This window comes from Dipodomys merriami, unplaced genomic scaffold (genome assembly GCF_024711535.1).
Source record: "Dipodomys merriami isolate MVZ:Mamm:240054 unplaced genomic scaffold, mDipMer1.0.p SCAF_106, whole genome shotgun sequence".
In the NCBI taxonomy this organism is placed as follows: Eukaryota; Metazoa; Chordata; class Mammalia; order Rodentia; family Heteromyidae; genus Dipodomys; species Dipodomys merriami.
Genome location: NW_027202338.1, coordinates 3114498 through 3133163, shown reverse-complemented (window position 1 = coordinate 3133163; position 18666 = coordinate 3114498). Strand labels below are relative to the sequence as shown.

Sequence of the window (18666 nt, the reverse complement as noted above, 5' to 3'; positions counted from 1 at the left end):
CAAAGTAGCTGGAATTACACACATGTACACCACACCTGGTTCTCCAAAGGTGAAGAACATCATGGAAAATTTTAGGCAGGGTAGGTGGAGCCACAGAGGTAGGATAGGAGGCTTGTTCATTTCCTGTGCAGCTGTAATAAATGGCCTCAAGCTCCCTGGCTTAGAACAACATGTTTATTTCCCACAGTTGTGAAGGTAAGAGGTTTACAGTTTCAGCACAGGCTGAAACCAAAACCTTGGCAGGCCTGGCAGGGCGGTGCTTCCTAGGAAGTTTCCTTGCCTTTCCAGCTTCTGGAACCAAATTCTTTACATTCCTTGTCCCAGTGGCTCTTACTCCCATCCCTCCCTCTTCCTCTGCAGTATCAGGAATAGAACCCAATTCCTGTAGCATGCAAAGTAAATACCATGACAGCCAAGTCCCCAGCCCCCCCCTTTTTTTTTTGGCTTTTGATACTTTACCAGAGCTGACTTTGAACCTGGATCTTCCTGCGCTGGTATTCCAGGCATGCACTACCATGCCATTAAGATGGAAATCAGAACTGGGCACCTGTGGCTCATGCCTGTAATCCTAGGTACTCAGGAGGCTGAGATCTGAGGATCCCAGTTCAAAGCCAGCCCAGGCAGAAAAGTCCATGAGAGTCCTTTCAATCACCAACCAGAAAACTGGATGTGGCACTATGGTTCAAGTGGTAGAATGCTCACCTTGAGCTGAAGAGCTGAGGGACAGCACCCAGGCCCAGAGTTGAAGCCCCACAACTGACCAAAAAAAAAAAAAAAAAAGGAAATCAGGTCCTTGTGTGTGTTGAAACATGCCCTACTTCTAAGCTGTACCTCTAGCTCTCAAACACATGATTTATAAACCATGATGAAGCCTAAACAATACAATAATAATACTCTTCACTATCCTGGCCTTACTGGAGCCTGTTAATGTAGATTCCCACCACTTGTGAGGTTTTTTTCCTTCTGTTTTTGTACCTGTACTGTGGCTTGCGCTCAGGGCCTGTACACTCTCCCTTAGCTTTTTTTCATTGGAGGCTGGTGCTCTATATACCATTTGAGCCACAGCTTCACTTCCAAAGCTTTTTGGTGCTTAGTTTGAGGTAACAGCTTAAGGACTTTCTTGCCCCAGGCTGGCTTTTACTTTTCTGTCCATCATGGGGCTTGAACTCAGGGCCTATGCTTTGTTCCTGAGTTTTTACACTCAAGACTGTAGCTCTACCACTTTGAACCACAGCACCACTCCCAGGCTCGTTTTGAACTATGATTCTCAGATCTTGGCCTCCTAAGTATTTAGGATTACACGTGTGAGCCACTGGCACCTGGCTTGTATGTTAATTGTATGGTTGTTTGTATTGTTTGATGACAGTGATTGGGGTTGGATTCTAGTACCATGTTCAGCAGCACAGCTGGTATTCACAACTTTGCTGAAAACAAAAACAAAAGCTAGCAGTTGTTGAATTTTTGCTTTGTGCTTGGCCTGATTTTTCACTCTTCATATATGTTCATTTGAGCACCATCTACGTGGTAGTCTGTTCCTTTTTGTTTTGCAATGGAAGAGAAATGGAAACCCAGAAGAATTTAGTGTTTGATCATGTTCCTGCAGCTAATAGACAGTGGAGTCAAGATTTGTACAAGGGGAGCTGGGAAGGTGGCTCAGTGGTAGAGTGCTTGCCTTACATGCATAAGGCCATGGGTTTGATTCCTCAGCATCACATAAGCAGAAAAAGCCAGAAGTGGCGCTGTGGCTCAAGTGGTAGATTGCTAGCCTTGAGCTGAAGAGCTGAGGGACAGCGCCCAGGACCAGAGTTCATGCCCCACGACCAGCAAAAAAAGAGAGAGATTTGCACCAGGATTATGCTCAGAACCCATATTTTAACCATTAATCATGCTCAATCGTGCTTTGCTGCCTTTCCAATACTGACTGACTAAACCACTTATCAATAGGTGCTCAATAAAGGAAAGGAGCTGTTTATTAGCTGCTTATCCTAAGTCTAGACGCAGCCGGTGTTGTACAAATACACGGTTGGTCTGGTGCAGAGAAGCTGTCGAGTTCTCAATTTCCCGCTTATTCAGACAACCTGAGCGGACCGGGGAAGCTCTAACCCTAATGAATTGGATCGATGCTCTCGGCTCTCTTCCTCCCAGGTTAGTTCCTTGTTCTCGGCGATCCTCAGTCTGAGAATACGCCCTTTCATCAAAGTACGCACGCGCAACACCTCGATTGGCTCTGCCCTGCGGGGGAGTGACGTAAAGCATTAGCCAATGATGCGAAGCATTAGCTCTCCTGCGTCCCCGCCCCCTCGTTGAATATTCATGAGCAGGGCGAGACGACGTAACTTCACGCCGCCGCCGCCATGAAGTGAGCCGGGGGCTGGGTTTAGAGGGTCCTGAGAGGGGTTGGGGGGGGAGGTGTCTGGAAGATGGGGGTCCACGGTGGGCAGGCCTCGGGCAGAATGAAGGGAAGCAGAAGGGCGGGGTGGGGGATCTCAAACCGGGCAGTAACGGGACGGTGGCAGCGAGGAGCCGCTGAAGGAACTTGGGGGCGTCGGGCGCGATGGGGTCAGGGGGTCAGGGGGCGCGGAGGTGGGAGCCGGGGCCCGGGGTGCTGACCCCGCAGCTCCCGCCGCCAGGCTCAACGTGGACGGGCTGCTGGTCTACTTCCCGTACGACTACATCTACCCGGAGCAGTTCTCCTACATGCTGGAGCTCAAACGCACGCTGGACGCCAAGGTGCGGGGCTGGGGGGTGGGGACCGGAGGGGAGGGGCGGGGCGCTCCGAGGGATCGGGGTGTGGGGGGAGAGCAGGAGGAACTCCAGGGGATGGGGCGTCCCGAGCCGAGGTCGCTTTTGAACTTCCAGACCTCAGGAACCCACGACTTGGAGACATCTCCTGTTGCCTGATATGGTGCAGGCTCCCAGCCCTGCGCCTTGGGCACATCATTAACCCTGCAAGTGTCTGGTTTTGAAAAATGGCGTATGAGGGAGACCTTGGGTTCCATCCCAGGACCAAGGTGGGGGGGGGGAGTCGAGGGGCATGGTGTGGAGGTGAAACACAGTAGCTACTTCGTGTATTGTGGGGATTAAGCCACTTTGGACACCCTAAAAAGAGACCCGGAGGGGGCAACGAGGCGTCCGAACACCCCTACAAGGCCCAGGACAGCTCCTCCGCAGCCCCTACCCCAATAACCAAGTATTTCCAGCCAAAATGTCAGTCGAACTGGGTTTGAGAAACCCTGAGGTGAGATTCTTAGAATCCATACTAAGTGCAGGAAGTACTCTTAAATTTTGGTTGAGTTAAAGAGGTTTGGCCCACGGGGCTGGGAAGGTGGCTCAGTGGTAGAGTGCTTGCCTTGCATGCCTGAGGCCGTGGGTTCGATTCCTCAGCACCACATAAGCAAAAAGAAAAAAGCCGAAGTGGTGCTGTGGCTCAAGTGGTAGAGCGCTAGCCTTGAGCTGAAGAGCTGAGGGGCAGCGCCCAGGCCCAGAGTTCAGGCCCCACAACCGGACCCAAAAAAAAAAAAAAAAAAAAAAAGAGGTTTGGCCGAGCGCTGATGGCTCACGCCTATAATCCTAGCTACTCAGGAGGCTGAGATCTGTGGATCGAGATTCAAAGCCTGCAGGGGCAGGGAAATCTGTCAGACTCTTACCTCCAATAAATCACTCAGAAAACCAGAAGTAGCACTGTGGCTCAAGTGGTAGAGCGCTAGCCTTGAGCTGAGAAGCTCAGGGACAGCGCTCAGGCCCAGAGTTCAAGCCCCATGTCTTAAAAAAAAAAAAAAAAAGAGGTTTGGTACCCCCAGGATCTCACTGGACCTCAAGATGTGCTGTGACTTGGGGCTTCTTAGGACCATTTTAGAGATGAGGGTATTGTGGCCCATAGAGGTCTAGGTGCTTGATGAGGTAGCAGAAATGGAGTTCAGTACCACATAAGCAGAAAAAGCTGGAAATGGAGCTGTGGCTCAAGTGATAATGTACTCGCCTTGAACAAAAGAAGCTCAGGGACAGTGCCCAGGCCCTGAGTTCAAGCACCCAGACTGGCAAAAAAAAAAAAAAGTCTTCAGATCTCAGCCTCCTGAGTAGCTAGGATTACAGGCGTGAGCTACTGGCACCACAGCAGGTGTGGACTTTCCACTGCCTTGTTGTCCTACTCTTCTCAGATGGTGGCATGGTGGCATTTGAGGAGGGCCCTCAGGGTTTAATGTACCTGAGGGCCTGGGTCCTCCTGTTTCTGACACACAGGGTCATGGAGTCCTAGAGATGCCCTCAGGCACCGGGAAGACAGTGTCTCTTCTGGCTCTGATCATGGCGTACCAGCGGGTGAGTGACTCTCTTGCCCATGGTGGGAGGGAGGAGGTGGACGAGGACTGAGACCACTGGTCGTTGGCAGGCGTACCCACTGGAGGTCACCAAACTCATCTACTGCTCCAGAACGGTGCCTGAGATTGAGAAGGTGCGTTTGGGGGACCCTGTGCTCCGTCCCTCGGGGTTCTTCGGTAGGTGCAGGAGGTTGGAAAGTTGGGGACAAGGCTGCTGGGAGGGGCCAGGTGCTTTCTGTGACACCAAATTCCTCAACACAGGTGATAGAGGAACTGCGTAAGTTGCTAAACTTCTATGAGAAGCAGGAGGGTGAGAAGTTGCCGTTTCTGGGTCTGGCTCTGAGCTCCCGCAAGAACCTGTGTATTCACCCTGAGGTGAGCGTCATGCCTTTTCCCCAAGAATCCCCACTGCTGGTCCAGTCCTAAATTCCCATACTAGCAAACTAGACTATTTGGGGAATTTGGGGGGAGGGATACTCACAAATCTTTCTTTTTTTAATATTTATTTATTTTTATCAGTTCTGGGGCTTGAACGCAAGACCTGGGCCCTGTCCCTGAGCTGCTTTTGCTCAAGGCTAGCAGTCTACCACTTGAGCCACAGCACCACTTCTGGCCTTTTCTTTTTATATGGTGCTGAGGAATCGAACCCAGGGCCTCATGCATGTGACCCAAGCACTCTACCATTGAGCCACCTTCCCAGCCCCAAATTTACCTTCTAATTGTCAACTCCTAACTCCTGCTCACACCTGCTGAGCGTCTGTGGAGTCTTCTCACTACCCCAGCCAGGGTTGAGGGTCAGTCCTTAGAGTCTCATAGGCTAGAGCCTGGCTCGAACTCCTTAGCTGTGTGCCTCTGGGCTTCAGTCTCCCTCTCATCCTACATTTGATGAGCATGGGTGAGATAATGCAGTAAGAGTCCTTAGCAAAGAGCTAAAAGAATATTAGAGGGCTGAGCGTGCTGGTGCACACTTGTAATCCCAGCCACTTTTCGGTCATGGGGCTTGAATTCTGGGCCTGGGTGCTGTCCCTCAGCTCTTCAGCTCAGGCAAGGGCTCTACCACGTGAGCCACAGCACCACTTCCTATTTTCTGGTGGTTCACTGGAGATCAGAGTCTCATGGATTTTCCTGCCCAGGCTGGCTTTGAACTTCGATCCTCAGATCTCAGCCTCCTGAGTAGCTAGGATTACAGGTGTGAGCCACCGGCATCCCACTGGGAGAGATTTTAAGGCAGCCTGAGCAACAGTGAGACCCTCTCTGAAAAAAAAACTTAAAAAGCAAAAGGGTGTGGCTCAAATAGTAGAGTGGAAAAGTAGGGTGGAAATTTATTTATTCATGAGCCTGCGTGGAGCTGGGCACTGGAGAGCTGGGGGCAGCAGCTCATCTGTGCTAACTGAGCTCCTTGCCCCCAGGTGACGCCCCTGCGCTTCGGGAAGGATGTAGACGGGAAGTGCCACAGCTTGACTGCCTCCTACGTGCGGGCCCAGTACCAGCAAGATGCCAGCTTGCCCCACTGCCGCTTCTACGAGGTGCATGATGGGAGGGGTCAGCCTTCTGGGGCGGCCAAGATACTAGGGGCAGCCGGCCTCCCTAACCTCTGGCCTCTTCTCCCCAGGAGTTTGACACCCATGGGCGCCAGGTGCCCCTCCCTGCTGGCATCTACAACCTAGATGATCTGAAGGCCCTGGGCCAGCGCCAGGGCTGGTGCCCATACTTCCTTGCCCGCTACTCAGTGAGGAGGCTGGTGGGGTGGGGCTGAGGGTTACAGGTTTGTCTGTCTATCTGTGTCTGGCTGTCTGCTTCTCTGCAGGCCCCATATCTATATTGTCCCTCAGTGTGTCTAGCCATCTGTTTCCCTTTGTGCCTTGTCTGTGTCTCTTTCTGTGTGTCCTTTCTGGGCTTCTGACCTGTGTCCGTTCAGGCCTGGTGTGGACACTGGAAGGCAGGCCAGGGTCACCATTTTCTCCTTGTCAGATTCTTCACGCCAATGTGGTGGTTTACAGCTACCACTACCTCCTGGACCCCAAGATTGCTGACCTGGTGTCCAAGGAGCTAGCCCGCAAGGCTGTGGTGGTCTTTGATGAGGCCCACAACATTGGTGAGGAGGGAGTCAGGTGTGATGGTGGTGAGCATGCTGCCCCAGACCCCCTCCCCACACACACACCCAGATCAAACTGGACTCGCCCCACCCCCCACAGACAACGTGTGCATCGACTCCATGAGCGTCAACCTCACCCGCCGCACCCTGGACCGCTGTCAGGGCAACCTGGACACCCTGCAGAAGACGGTGCTCAGGTGAGGAGCAGGTGGGCCCCGCCGGGCCCGGGCGCCCCTGGCTCCCCTCAGCCCCCATCCAGCCCCTCCCTGCCCCCCCCAGGATCAAGGAGACTGACGAGCAGCGCCTGAGAGATGAGTACAGGCGCCTGGTGGAGGGGCTGCGGGAGGCCAGTGCCGCCCGGGAGACCGACGCCCACCTGGCCAACCCTGTGCTGCCCGACGAGGTGCTGCAGGGTGAGCCCCAGCCCGCCACTGGCCCCCCTCCCTCCCCACCCCCGGCCCCCCTGCCCGGAACTACACCTGCTGACCCCATCGCGCCCCGCAGAGGCCGTGCCAGGCTCCATCCGCACAGCCGAGCACTTCCTGGGCTTCCTTCGGCGCCTGCTGGAGTATGTGAAGTGGCGCCTGCGCGTGCAGCACGTGGTGCAGGAGAGCCCGCCCGCCTTCCTGGGCGGCCTGGCCCAGCGCGTGTGCATCCAGCGCAAGCCCCTCAGGTAGCCCCGCCCCTCCCCTGGACGCCCCGCCCACCGGCCAGATAGCCTCTGCGCTGCCCCGCCCCCCGCGTAGCCCCGCCCTGTCCCCTGTCACCTCGCCTCTCTTGTAGCTCCGCCCCTTTCCCAGGAGCCGGCAGGAGTCTCTTGGGTAGCCCCGCCCCCTCCCCCCGGCACGCCTTGACCACGCCTTCCCGAGGTCACGCCCTGTCAGTAGCTCTGCCCACCATCCTGGGAGGTCCCGCCCACAGCCCCGCCCACTCCTCGGACCTTGAGGTCTCAGTCATCAGTTTTGGGGACCAGGTGCTGATTGAGACAGCAGGGCTGCCCCAGTAGCTAGACTTGTCCTCAGAGTGACCGGTGTGGGGAAGCTGGGAGGGCCCAAGGCTCCTGACCAGTCTGAGTCCCCCCCCACAGACCCCCAGTTATCCGGGGGGACACCCGCGGGGAGCCCTGGCAGCGCATGAGGGGCTGCGGCCTGTGGGTGCCCCATTCCGCCTTCCCTCCCCCAGATTCTGTGCCGAGCGCCTCCGCTCCCTCCTGCACACCTTGGAGATCACCGACCTGGCCGACTTCTCCCCGCTCACCCTGCTCGCCAACTTTGCCACCCTGGTCAGCACCTACGCTAAGGGTGAGCTCCCTCTCGTGGGGCCCCACGAAGCCGGGAGGCGAAGGAACAGAGTGGGCCGCGGGGAGAGGAGCCCGGTGGGGGGGGGGGGCATGGGAGTTCTGAGCAATGGGTGCTGGGTAAGATGGGATGGGGACAGAGACCACACAGGAGAGGAGAGGCAGGGGGGAGAAGGGGGTGGGGAGGGCATCCAGGGACCTTGTGGAGAGCACTTGGGGTGACGCCATTTCCTGGTTTGGGGGAGCGAGGGTAGTCTTCCCCTCCTCCCCCCTCAGCTTTAAGCTGATCCAGGCTTCTGTCTGATCCCTGATTAAATTCTGTGCAGGAAAGCAGGTCAAGCTGGCGGGTAGGGGAGGTGGGGGTGGGGGGACCCAGCTGTCACCCCACCTCCCAGCCTATTGTGTGCTTTTTAACTTTTGCCCTTCTATAGGCTCAACTCCAGGTGCTCTACCACTTGAACCTTGTGCCTAGTCCTTTTTGCTTTATATTTTTATATGGGGGGGGTCCTTTTTGCCTGGGGTGGCCTTGAGCCTGGCCAAGGTCTCCCCAATCTCTACCTCAAGCCATTTTTGTCTTTTTTTGGGGGGGGGCAGCCCTGGGGAATGAACCTGGGGCTGGAGCTGGCCAGGCAAGCCCTGTTTACTTGCGCCTTCCTCCTCCTGTGCCCATCCTGTCTACCCTGCCTGCCCCCTCGTTCTCCCCGCCCCACTCCTGCCTAAATGAGCGCGCACAGAGGTTTATGTGGGCTCTCTCCCATCACCCTCATCCCTGTACTCGCTCCTTCCAGCTCTGAGTGTCTGTCTGCCCCAGGCCTCTCTGGTGGTCTGTGGGCAGCCAGGTGGTCCCCGTGCACGGGGCTCAGCCACAAAGCAGCAAGCACCTCCTCCTGGCAGTCAGGTTGCCCGTGCTGTGTGCCAGGCTGAGGGGGCCCATTGAATGGTGTCTGGCATGTGCAAAGGCCCTGGGGAGCAAGGAGGCAGCCAGTGACCCCAAGGTGGTAGCATGGTGGGGTCCCAGGACTGGGGCAGAGCCTGGCTTGGGGTTCCACGGCAGGGCACGGGTGGGCCCGGGCAGCATGGGCTGGAGGCTGGACTGTGGGGTTGGGTTGTGGAAGGAGGCAGAGTTTTGAGGCTCACTGCTGGCTCAGAAGGACGGTGGGCCTCGGCCAGGGTGCTGAGCAGAGGAGCCATGGCGCCCAGAGAAGTCAAGCATGGGTGCTTTGTGTTCGGTGGCCAGCGCCCTACTCTGTCTGCTCATGGGCCTGGACGTGGACGTGGCGTGTGGTGACCACTGTGACACGCTGTCTCTGTGCACTCAGGCTTCACCATCATCATCGAGCCCTTTGACGACAGGACCCCCACCATCGCCAACCCTGTCCTGCACTTCAGGTGGACCCCACGGTGGTAGTGGTGGGGACCCCGGCCAGCCTGGCTCCCCCGCTAGTCCTCACTGCCTCCCTGTACTCACAGCTGCATGGACGCCTCCCTGGCCATCAAACCCGTGTTCGAGCGCTTCCAGTCTGTCATCATCACATCTGGGGTGCGGCTCACCTCCCCGTCCCTATCCCCTTTCCCCCGGCGCCCCCCCCTTGGGTCCTGCCCCCCGCCCTCCCACTGCTCACAGCCTTCCTGCTGTCCCCGCCGCAGACTCTGTCCCCGCTGGACATCTACCCCAAGATCCTGGACTTCCACCCTGTCACCATGGCAACCTTCACCATGACGCTGGCCCGGGTCTGTCTCTGCCCCATGGTGAGCCTGCCAAGGGTTGTGGGCCAGAACTGACTGCCTGCCCACTGCACAGGGCATGTAGGTGCACACAAGGTGATTGTGGGGTGCATGGGAGGGTGCGGGGAGAGGTGTTTCACAACCAGGGCCACTGGTGAGGAGCATGGACAGACTTTGGTTCAGTTCCTCCCCACCTGCTTATCTGCTGTGTGACCTGGGGCAGGTGAGTCGCCTGCTCTGTGCCCAGTCTCTGAGTGGCGCAGACGATAGTCACCCACAAACCCCCTCTAGGGGGCTGACGCAGTGGCAGGGGTCGGTGTCCACGCCACCATGAGCACCCGCTGCATCCTCAACACCACCTCCGCTCCCTGCAGATCATCGGCCGTGGGAATGACCAGGTGGCCATTAGCTCCAAGTTCGAGACCCGGGAAGACATCGGTGAGCTGTCCATGGGGGCTGCCAGTGGGTTCTAGGGGTGACATCATGGTGCTGTGCTGGGAAACTCCGAGTCCCTATGGCTTCATGCTCAGTATCCTCCCCTGGGGCTCTAGCTCTGGAGGACTGGGGAATAGCTCACTCCTGCTCCCCGCCCCCCCCCCCGGGGCTTCTGGGAAGCTCATGTTGAAGAAGGGTTGTGGGGAGCCCGCCCCAGCCAGATGAGCACCTCTCGTCCCACCCCCACAGCGGTGATCCGCAACTACGGCAACCTGCTGCTGGAGATGTCCGCCGTGGTCCCGGATGGCATCGTGGCCTTCTTCACCAGCTACCAGTACATGGAGAGCACCGTGGCCTCCTGGTATGAGCAGGTACGCTGGCCCCCACTTCCTCAGAGGCGCCCCCAACAGAAGTAGCCACCCCGCCTCTGGGCTCCCTCAACTGCGACCAAATCCCTCACCACTTGTGAAACCAGGCAGCAGGCCGGTGTGGCCCTACTGGGTGCCGTGGTTAGGAGGATGTTCTGGAGAATCAAAGTTGGATTGGGGTTGGGATGAATGTGGAGTGGCACCCTGGGAAGTGTGTGGGGTATTGTGGGAGCAGGACTCAGCACAGCAGTGTACTGGGTTACTGGCAGAGCGGGATGGCTGGCCCAGCCATGCGCCATTTACGTCCCAGTTAGAAAACCTTTGAGCTGAGCATCATAGCACATGCTTGTAATCTCAGCACTTGGGAGGCAGAGGCAAGACTGCAAGTTCAAAGCCACCCAGGGCTAGATTTGCCTGTCCCTCACTCATGACGTAATTCTCCTGGACTTCCTTTGGGAACTGTAGTTCTAGCTGTAACTCTGGCCTATCTTTCTGTATGGAGTGGGGTCAGTTTGTTTGTTCCTGTGTGGAAATATACTTGTATTCATACCATGGTAGGGAAGAAGCTCTCCTCTCTGAGGGCCCAGCTGCATCCTGACATCGGGGTGGCCTCTGATTGGCTTATAGTCAGGCCCTCCAACAATCGCTAGCCAAGATGGTGTAGCCTGATTGGCCACCTTAAGCCACACCCTCCCACGCATCTGGGGGAGCTGAGGAATGGCTGCACACAGGAGGCGGCCGTTGGCCTGGGTTTTACCAGCATGGCCAGGCCCTAAGTCCATGCCCCGCCTGACCTCCGGGTGTCGTCCTGTCCCAGGGCATCCTCGAGAACATCCAGAGGAACAAGCTGCTCTTCATCGAGACCCAGGACGGGGCTGAGACCAGTGTGGCCCTGGAGAAGTACCAGGAGGTGGGAATGGGGGTGAGGGCGGCTGGGCCGGGAAGGCAGTGCAGGGGGACAGTGTAGGGGTGACCCCCTGAGCCTTGGCTTCCCCTAGGCCTGCGAGAATGGCCGTGGAGCCATCCTTCTCTCGGTGGCACGGGGCAAGGTGTCCGAGGGGATCGACTTTGGTGAGTGCTCTACCCCTCTCCCCCTCCGCACACCAGGTCGGGTGGCGCTGGGTGCACCCGTAACTCCCTCCTACCCCCAGTGCACCACTACGGGCGTGCCGTCATCATGTTCGGTGTCCCCTACGTCTACACCCAGAGCCGCATCCTCAAGGTGAGTCTGTGGCCTTGCAATGGGAGAGCGTGGCCCTGGGTCTTTGCCTCGGGACCTGGCCCATCCCCTGGTCCCCCCTAACTGCAGGCCCGGCTGGAGTATCTGCGGGACCAGTTCCAGATCCGAGAGAATGACTTCCTCACCTTCGACGCCATGCGCCACGCGGCGCAGTGCGTGGGTCGAGCCATCAGGGGCAAGACCGACTACGGCCTCATGGTCTTCGCTGACAAGGTACAGGTGGGGGACCCTGGGAGGGTGGGGGACCCTGCGGAGGGGGGCCTGCCAGCCTGGGGCTGCCTCCCCCTCACGTTCCTCGGCCCCCCCACCCCTCCCCGTGCTTGAAGCGCTTTGCCCGGGCGGACAAGCGGGGGAAGCTGCCCCGCTGGATCCAGGAGCACCTGACCGACGCCAACCTCAACCTCACGGTGGACGAGGGGGTCCAGGTCGCCAAGTACTTCCTGCGGCAGATGGCGCAGCCCTTCCACCGGGTGAGCCCCAGCTGCTCCTTCCTGCCCCTGGGTTTACCTGGACGGCCACGGCGGCTCAGTCCTAGCCCGTCCCCCTCCGTGGCCCGCAGGAGGACCAGCTGGGCCTGTCCCTGCTCAGCCTGGAGCAGCTGCAGTCAGAGGAGACGCTGCGGCGCGTGGAGCAGATCGCCCAGCAGCTGTGAGCCCGGGGACCGGGGTTTCCCCCCCGACCCCCCAGGTGACAGACACGCCGAGTGTGGTCGCAGCCTTTAATTGCCAGCCTCTGCCCCCCACCCCAACTTTGCGGGTCGTTGCAGCTGCAGTGCGGTCCACCTAGCGCGGGCTCAGGTCCTGGATGCTGGCGCTCAGGTGCCGGGCGGGAAGCTGGGATGATACAGGCACAGCTGGAGCTGTGTGTCACCCCGCACCCCCCCCCAAGCCCTCCGGGCCCTGGGAACCCCCTCACCTGCGTCCTGGCAGCCCCCGGGCTGTCCACATTGAGCGTGCTGAGCGACATGGCCCTCTTCATCCTGCGAGGACAGCGGAGGCCATCAGCCCCCGGGAGGCCCCGCCCACCTGGGCCCGCCCACCTGGGCCCATCTGGGCCTACCCGGCCACGCCCGCCATGCCGTCGCCACGGAGGCGGGAGACCAGCTTCTCACTCCCTCGCTTGATGGACTCCCGGAGCTTGGAGAAGGAGCTGCTCCGTCGGAAGGCCTGGGGGAGGGGGGGTGTCAGGGGCCAAAGGTCAGGGGTCATTACCCCCTTCCTACCTAGGGCGGCGGGAGCAGTCCACCCACCCCCTCACCTGCTGCTCTGCATCACCAGCTGTGCCTGTGCTGGGGGTTCCTGAGAGGACAGAGGGAGCATGATGAGCACCCCAAGAAGCCTGGCGGGGGCGGGGGGGGGGGGCGGGGGGGGGGGACATGGGGAGGGGCGGGGGCTCACCTAGGGAGGCGGGCAGGCCTTCCGGGCCTAGGATCTCCTTGTACAGTGCCTCAGCCTGCTCGTACTTGCCCTGCTTCAGGTAGGCGGAGGCCTGTGGGTAGGACAGAGTTCAGGCTCCCATCTTGGGAGGCTGGGAGCTTCTTGGGGAGACCCCAGCCCCCCCCCCCCAGCAAATCTCTCCACCCACTGTTCTCAAGCCTCTTATGCCCAGAGGCAGAAGCCAGGCAACTTCCTGTCTCAAGTGTTCTCCACCGACATCCATGTGCCTCAGTTTCCGTATGAAGTTGGGGGACAGCCACTCTACCTCATTGGGTTACCCCAATAAAGACCTATGCTGCCTCTGGCCTCCAGCTGCCTGGAGAACGGTCCCTGGTGTTTTTCTGCTCACCCCCACCCCCCTGCCCCGGCCCCGGGGTGGCCCAGGCACCTCACCAGGTTATTCTTGGTCTTGGCCACATTGGGGTCGTGGGGGCCCCCCAGAGCCTCGTAGATGCTCAGGGCCCGGGCGTAGTGCCGCTCCACGTCCTCAAACTTGCCCTGGTTCTGGCACAGCAGCGCCAGGTTGTTGAGCTGCTTGGCCACGTCCGGATGGTCAGCACCCAGAACCTGGGAGGGGGGGGGGACACATCAGGAAAGGAGGAAGCACTGTGGGGTGCACCAGGGAGGTCAAAGGGCACAGCACTCCAGAGCACCGTCGGGGTGTACAGAGTGGAAGCAGATGGCGTCAGGGCTGGGGCAGCCAACGGCACAGCTGGATGGATGGGGGGTTGGGGGTCTAGGGGTTGGGGACGGGACCTTCTCCCGGATCTCCAGGGCGCGCTGGCACAGGGGCTCCGCCTCGCGGTAGCGGCCGCGCTTCCCATACAGGACGGCCAGGTTGTTGAGGGTGGCGGCCACCTGTGGGGTGGGGACAGCGCGGTGAGGCGCAGCCCAGCCCCCACCCCCCCCCCCAGCCCCGAGCCCCACTCACTGCGGGGTGCTCGGCGCCCAGTGTCTGCTCCCGGATGTGCAGGGCGTCGTGGAGGAGCTCTGTGGCCTCTTTGTATTTGTTCTGGTCCCTGCGGGGCAGTGCGACACCGATGCCGCAGGCTGGGCTCAGTCGGGCACCCCCGGGGCTCCGCAATGCCCCATCCCTGCTTCCCCCCTCCCACCCCTCCCCACATCACCTCTCCCTGGGGGGGAGACCCCGGCCCCCCGCCATCCTCACCGGTATACCAGTGCCAGGATGTTGAGCATGGTGGCCACATCGGGGTGGCAGTGGCCCGAGCTGCGCTCCAGGTCCTCCAGGGCCTGGCGACACAGGGGCACGGCCACCTCGTAGCGGCCCTGGCCTGCGTACTGGATCACCAGGTTGTGCAGAGTGCGCAGGCGCGCGGGGATCTCGTAGCCCCCCTGCTGGGCAGCAGCCACCCCCGCCGCCTCGGGACCTGGGGGGGCATGATGGTCAGTCACAGCCAGCCCTGAGGACTGCCATTATGCCTGCCACAGACCTTGGTCTGCCAGGCCCCCCACCCCCACCCCGCCCCGTGTCCATGGGTCCTGCACCCACCTTTCCTCTCTTCCTCCTCGCTGGGGAACAGGGAGGCCAGGCTGTCTCGGCGAGGTGGTGACTCAGACCTCTATGGGGGGAACAGGACTGGTCACGATGCAGCCCACGCTGCCTGCCGCCCACCAGTCTCCCATCTCAGCCTCCCACACGCTCTGGGATTACAGGTGTGCACTACCACACCTGGCTCTGGACTGGGGTTTGGGGGAGGAGTTCCCTGGCCTTCGGGGGGTGGGGGTCTTTGTTGATCCTGGGGAGTTGGGGGTACAGAGGGGGGAGGCGGGGGGACCTGGCTGTCCTCGGGCGGGTCATACTGCCGCAGCTGCCCCAGGAACTGGAGGTGGCTCTTCTCCTCCTCCAGCTGCGCCACGGCCTCCTCGCTGGCCCGCAGCCGCCGCTGCGTCTCCTCCAGCTCTTCCCGCAGCCACGCGTTCTCCTGCGCCAGCCTCCGTGCCTGCGCCCGCAGCCTCTGCTTCTCGGCCTCCAGCACGCCCACGTGGGCTGACAGGGCCAGGAGGACCTGAGGAGGGGCAGGGGCAACAAGTCAGGGGCCGCTCCCCACCCAGTACACGCCTGCACACACACCCCATTCTACCTGGGACACCCCAAGATGCTTCAGCCCCCACCAGTGGGACCTCACCAACTCTCACCAGGACCTTCATCTGCTCTGCTCCCTGGTATATAGGACACACCCCAATACCCCTCCACCCCTAGGCCTTCCTTGCACCCCCACCCCAACGCCAGGCCTTGGGTACCTGAGCCTCGCCCAGCCCCAGCTCGATGGCCTCCAGCGATCGCTCCACCACTTGCTGCTTCTCCTCCAACAGCTCGGGGCCTCCGGGGCCCAGAGCCGCCCGCTCTGCCAGGTGCCCGGCCAGGCCGCGGTGCTCGGCCCGCAGCGCCTCCAAACCCTGCACCACCTGCCGCGTCTGCCGCACCAGATCCTCGGGGGTCAGGCGCTCGGGGCCCAGCCCCACGCTTCCCGGTGACACCACCTGCACTGACATGGCTGAGAAGGGGAGATAGAGATGGGGGAGTCAGGATGGGAGCCAGACCCCCCCAAACCTTCCCGATGCTCACCTGCCCCACCAGGACCCTAGGGCTCCACCCCCCAGGTGGTCAACAGGCGCGCCCCTACTATGTGTGGTCACCTGGGGGCCAACAGCTGGCAGGTGTCCCCGGCTCACCTGGCCAGCCCAGCACACCCCAAGGCTCCCAGACGCTCAGCCCAGAGCTGGCCGGCAGCTGGCAGGGAAGGCGGGGCGTGTGGAGGTGGGGCGGCGCCCCTGAGCTCATTCTGGGGTGTTTTTGTTGGGAACCAGTCAGACCACTAGGGGGTGGGTGGGGCTGGGAGCCGGAAGCAGCGCCGCCTCCCGGGGGAGATGGGGAAGGGGCTTGGGTGTGGGCTCTGGAGGCCCCCTCTTCCCCCCCCCCCGCAGGGGATACAGGCCCCACCCCCCATCACAGGCCTGCAGGGACACCCGTGTGCTGTGGAAGGTGCGGCCCACGGGTGGGACTAGCAGAGGCCACTCGAGGGTCTGACACGGGCGTGGGGAGATGGGGACCCGGCGTGTGCGGCTGGGACAGCACATCCAGGCAGACATGCAGCTGGTGGTGCTAATCTGGGTCTTGGGATTGCCAAAGACAGACAAGACAGACAGACACACCCCGCATCCCTTCTGGAAGACACAAGACCTCATTCTCAGAAACCACTCACACACCCACACTCCCTTCTTTCCAGTACAACTGACACACGCCCTCTGAACACACACGTGAACCTTCCCTCATTCCCAGGGCCCGGTGGCTCACACCTGTACTCTCAGCTACGAACGGGGCTGAGATCAGAGGAGCATGATTCAAAGCCAGCCTGGGCAGGAAAGTCAATGGAACTGTTATTATTTATTACTATTATTATTATTATTTGTTTGGTCATGGGGCTTGAACCCAGGGCCTGGGCACTCTCCCTGAGCTCTTTTGCTCAAGGCTAGCACTCTACCACTTGGGCCACAGCTCCATTTCTCGTTTTATGTTGGTTAATTGGCAGTAAGAGTTTCATTGACTGCCAGGTGCTGGTGGCTCACACCTGTCATCCTAGCTACTCAGGAGGGTGAGATCTGAGGATCACAGTTCCAAGGCAACCCAAGCAGAACAGTCCATGGACTCATCTCCAATGAACCACCAGAAAACCAGCTTTGAGAGGAAAAGCCATGCAAGAGTATGAGGCCCTGAGTTCAAACCCCAGGACCCCCCATTACCAGTCCACCTACCACTCTGGATTTGCTAGGCCTTCTTCCCCTGCCCTTCCACCTCCATGCTGGCCATGCTAGCCTGGATAGGCAGACGGAACAGAGGAGACCGGCCTGAACTTGGGCTCTTTCATTGTGGTGCCCAGGGGTACCCTGCTTCTGAACACGCTTTGCCCTTTCATCACTCTGTGCCTCACTCTCTGAAGTTGTGCCTGCATGCTCTCTTACGCAATCACCCCCAATGAACCCCTTCCTTATTGGAGACAGGGTCCCACTCTGCAGCTCAAGCTGGCCTGGAAGTCACAATCCTCCCGCCTCAGCCTCCTGCGTACTGGGATTACAGGCATGTGCCCCCATACTCAGCCGGTCCTAGACGCTATCATCTCAAAGATGAATAATATAGATCATGCTTCCCCCGTGATACTGGGGCCGACAGGGAGCGGCCAGACATGAGAGGGGAACACACGTCAGACCACCAGCCTGGGACTGGCTCCAGGGGGAGACTGCTTGTCTGTCACAGGGAGGCCCTGGCTTCCATCCCCAGGATCATAAAAACAAAGAGGGGGGGGCAAATTTCCAAATTTCAGAGCTGGAGGCATGACTCGAGTGGTAGAGGACCTGCCTCAAGCAAGCATTAAGCCCTGAGTCCAAACCCCAGCCTGCTCTCAAAAATCTAAAACCATTTTTTTTAACAGACGGTAACAACACTTTCACACCACGATAAAGCCAAAAAAGGCCATCAAAGCACAGTGAAAACCACGGAGGTGGCTCAGGCCTGTAATCCCCGCTACTCAGGAGATGTGAAGGTTGACAGTTTGAAGCCAGCCTGGTTAGACAAACCTTGAGAGACTTTAATGAATCACTCACATCTGGTTGGATTATTACTGATGAATCCCCAGTGAGAAGTCAGAGGCGGAGATGGGGCTGCAGCGGGGCCAGCCTCGGGTGAAGACTCTAAGCATGCGTGCAAGGCCCCGAGTTCAAGCCCCAGGACCCGCACAACCGCCCCCCCTTCCCGCAGAGCAATCCGATCTGTCCGCACACACACCCCACGCACCCCCGGGCCCGCCAGCACCGTCCACTCCCCACCTGCACACTGCCCCCTCCAGGCGCCCCACACACAGCCCGGGGCACCCCCACTCACCACCCGAGCGGTGACCCCCACACACACACCAGCCCCTCCAGGAGAATCCCCTCCACCGCCCCATCTCTACCCCACACACCAGCTGCGCGAACCATCCTGCATCCCCGAACCGGCCGCCGCACCCCAGCTCAGCAGCCCGCGCACCCCAACTCCCAGCTCGCAGCCGTCACAAGGGCCCCCCCTCCCCTAGGCCCCGCCCTGCTCCTGTTTACCTGCGCCCGCTGGGGGGGGGTCAAGGTGAAGGGGGCGCGGCCCCAGCCAGGCCCCCTCCCCCCCAGAACCACGCCCCCACCCCCAAGGTTCCCCAGACCCTAAGGAGCCCGGATGTAGGGGGGCACGTCCGGGACCCAAGGCCCAAACCCGCCTTCGCAGGGCCAGCGGACCCCAGGTGCACCAGGCCTCGCCCCGCGTCCCCACCGTGGCTCTTGGGACCCCCCGGGACACACGCCCGGCGCCCACCTGGCTGTGGAGAGTCCGCGCCGTCGGCGGCGCCCCCTGCGTCCCGGCCCCACCGGCCCGCGGCTCTGGGCGGCTCGGGAGGCTCCCGGCGTCTCTTCCAGGGCGGCTCCGCCGGGGGCGGGGCGTCGATCTGCCACGCCCCGTGAACACCACGCCCCTACAGGTGCGCAAGCCACGCCCACCGAGTCTCAGCGGGTCTTCCAGGGGCGGGGCGTCCCTCTACAAACCACGCCCATCATCCTTCAGCATCCGCTCCCCGCACGGCTCCGCTGGGGGCAAGACATCCACACGCCACACCCTCCGGAGATCACGCCCTCTTCAGGCCACGCCCACGGCGTGTAGCCTCGCCTATACTCGGATCTCAGAGGAGATGGACGCAGCTCGCGCGCAGGGCCCAC

General features: G+C 60.2%; 2 protein-coding genes across 5 annotated transcripts; one reads left to right on the top strand and one right to left on the bottom strand.

Moving 5' to 3' along the window:
• Window positions 1-2329: 2329 nt before the first annotated feature.
• Window positions 2330-12128, top strand: LOC138813969 (general transcription and DNA repair factor IIH helicase subunit XPD). Its single transcript, XM_070002613.1, has 23 exons — window positions 2330-2359; window positions 2631-2730; window positions 4240-4317; window positions 4388-4450; window positions 4578-4691; window positions 5726-5842; window positions 5929-6045; window positions 6288-6411; window positions 6512-6608; window positions 6691-6824; window positions 6916-7084; window positions 7594-7712; window positions 9028-9097; window positions 9179-9248; window positions 9356-9457; window positions 9808-9871; window positions 10118-10239; window positions 11054-11146; window positions 11235-11307; window positions 11388-11458; window positions 11546-11689; window positions 11803-11946; window positions 12036-12128. Exons 1-23 carry the CDS (start codon window positions 2355-2357, stop codon window positions 12126-12128), a joined length of 2283 nt encoding a protein of 760 aa, XP_069858714.1. The 5' UTR covers window positions 2330-2354.
• Window positions 12129-12228: 100 nt separating this feature from the next.
• On the bottom strand, window positions 12229-18384 carry LOC138813973 (kinesin light chain 3). Of its 4 annotated transcripts, XM_070002627.1 has the most exons (14): window positions 17889-17913; window positions 17533-17619; window positions 15175-15428; window positions 14709-14939; window positions 14423-14492; window positions 14081-14300; window positions 13844-13931; window positions 13669-13770; window positions 13306-13479; window positions 12874-12964; window positions 12734-12774; window positions 12536-12642; window positions 12392-12455; window positions 12229-12309 (listed from the first exon to the last, which is right to left on the bottom strand). In XM_070002627.1, the coding sequence occupies exons 1-14, from the start codon at window positions 17902-17904 to the stop codon at window positions 12259-12261; spliced, it is 1596 nt and encodes a 531-aa protein (XP_069858728.1). In that variant the 5' UTR covers window positions 17905-17913; the 3' UTR covers window positions 12229-12258. The 4 variants fall into 4 exon arrangements, with proteins under 4 accessions (XP_069858728.1, XP_069858755.1, XP_069858737.1 ...); XM_070002654.1 differs by lacking the exons at window positions 17533-17619; window positions 17889-17913 and adding an exon at window positions 18269-18384; XM_070002636.1 differs by lacking the exon at window positions 17533-17619 and having other exon boundaries at window positions 17889-17917.
• Between the last annotated feature and the right edge of the window lie 282 nt (window positions 18385-18666).